This window comes from Triticum dicoccoides, chromosome 3B, assembly GCF_002162155.2.
Source record: "Triticum dicoccoides isolate Atlit2015 ecotype Zavitan chromosome 3B, WEW_v2.0, whole genome shotgun sequence".
NCBI classification, from domain to species: domain Eukaryota; kingdom Viridiplantae; phylum Streptophyta; class Magnoliopsida; order Poales; family Poaceae; genus Triticum; species Triticum dicoccoides.
In genome coordinates this window covers 32,093,255-32,095,084 of record NC_041385.1, presented here as the reverse complement: position 1 = coordinate 32,095,084, position 1,830 = coordinate 32,093,255, and the positions used below count along the sequence as shown (strand labels likewise).

General features: G+C 49.9%; 1 protein-coding gene across 1 annotated transcript; it reads right to left on the bottom strand.

Moving 5' to 3' along the window:
• LOC119280626 (expansin-A24-like) lies at positions 1-1,008 on the bottom strand. Its single transcript, XM_037561419.1, has 3 exons — positions 849-1,008; positions 406-730; positions 1-310 (listed from the first exon to the last, which is right to left on the bottom strand). The coding sequence occupies exons 1-3, from the start codon at positions 1,006-1,008 to the stop codon at positions 1-3; spliced, it is 795 nt and encodes a 264-aa protein (XP_037417316.1).
• Positions 1,009-1,830: the final 822 nt, after the last annotated feature.

Here is a 1,830-nt window from a genome sequence, read left to right as displayed (position 1 = left end):
CTAGAATTGTAATTTGCTAGCAAATGATTGCCCAAAGTTCCATCCCTTTGGCACAACATCATTGAACACAAGTGTGTGTCCATCACTATTGGTTAGTCTGAAGGAGAGCATCTTGCCAGTGAGGTTCGCAAGCGAGTGCCAGTTAGCACCCCAATTGCGTGCCATAGGTATCCACTCGTCGGAATCAGAGGTCTTGACATCCATGGACTCGATCGAGCCAGCTGCAGCAACATTGCTCACAAGCACAAGATTGAAATACTCGTGACCATTGATTATGAACCTCACGCCAACCTGCTTCACGCACGGAACTCTGCATGTGTGTGGCAGTGACATAGAAAAAAGATAAGTTATGTGGCTCCGATGACTCTGAACTAACTTTTGAACTTGTAAGAAGTGCATATATACCTTTGGTACATGACGGGGATGATGCCACCTTTATAAACACCGATCTTCTCCCAGGCCGGCTGGGCCATGTCGAAATGCGGCCGCGGTGGGTTGCACCAGCCGCCGTTGTCATTGGGGAGGACGTCGTTGGGCGGGCTGAAGTTCGTGGCCGTGACGGTGACCGTCACACCAGGCTTGCAAAACAACGGATCCGCGCGCTTTCGGTCGCATGCGAGCTTGTAGCACTGCCCACACGCGGCGCCGTCATTGAACAACACGGTGCTCAGAGCCGCCGTGCGTGTCCCGTACCCTTCAGAGAAGAGGTTACCATACCCGCACGCGCCACCTGCAATATGCAATATATAGAACCCATCGCAAGTGTTAATACACAGAAGAACAAGATCAACCGGGCATGCACGCAGTAGATGGATGTACATGCGTGAGTTGAATGATTAGTTGATTACCCATTGTGTCAGAGGCGTCAGCGCCGTCGTAGAACGTTGCATGCGCCTTCTGCCAGACGAAGGGTTGCGGGGATGGCGTGGTCGGGTTGTCCGCGACCACAGAGAGCACACAGCCGATCGCCGCCAGCAGCATTCCTGCAACAAATCGAGCTGGAGCCATATCGGCCGCTAGCTCTTGAAGTTTGATGAACTTGTGGCCTAAATCAATGGAAGCGTTTGTTCGTGTGTCTATATTGATCTGTTGCTGACGGTTGTGAGCTGCTGTGGTGTTCAAACGATCGTTTGTTTACATAGTGTTCACTGCGGTCGATTCGTACGTATGTCGCTGGAGGATTCAGCAAGGCCACCCTGATTGGTTCAATGAAGCATGTAGCGTGCAAAAGTGACTGGCCGTGCAGCCGAGCCATGGCTTGCGTGGCAATCAAGAGATATATGTATAGTATGCATGTAGGCACAGACCCGTCCCTTGAATCGTACGATGAGTGTTCATGTCCTGCATCTGGTCCTCAATGTCGGCGGCGCAGATCGGCGTGTGATAATTAGGTCATGAAGAAACCTTGAGTTGTCAGTAAGGCACATCGACAGATGCTTTCAATCCGTATCCGTCCATTTTTATTCATGGTCGTGAAGAAATGTTCGTTGGTTTGATCTTGCGAAGTAACTTGACGTTGCTTTGGTGTGGGTGGATCATTCTGTGGACGTTAAACCAGGCTAATCCCATTTTATGCAAGTTGCCCAAACGTGCACGGGGGCACGTTTTCAGTGAGCAATTTATCTGTTTCACCATACCTTTTCATGTTTGTTGTTTGTTCCTTTTCAATTTTTCTTCTGGTTTCCTCATTCGAGTTTGGTTCTATTTCTAAGGAGGAACTACCCAACCCAACGGTTATCCTTTGGGGCTCCCCTAAGGATCAATTTTTTTTTGGCCTTAGAGCACATCAAATGATGCATCCAGGCGCCGTCACGTATCGTGTGCTGGGCC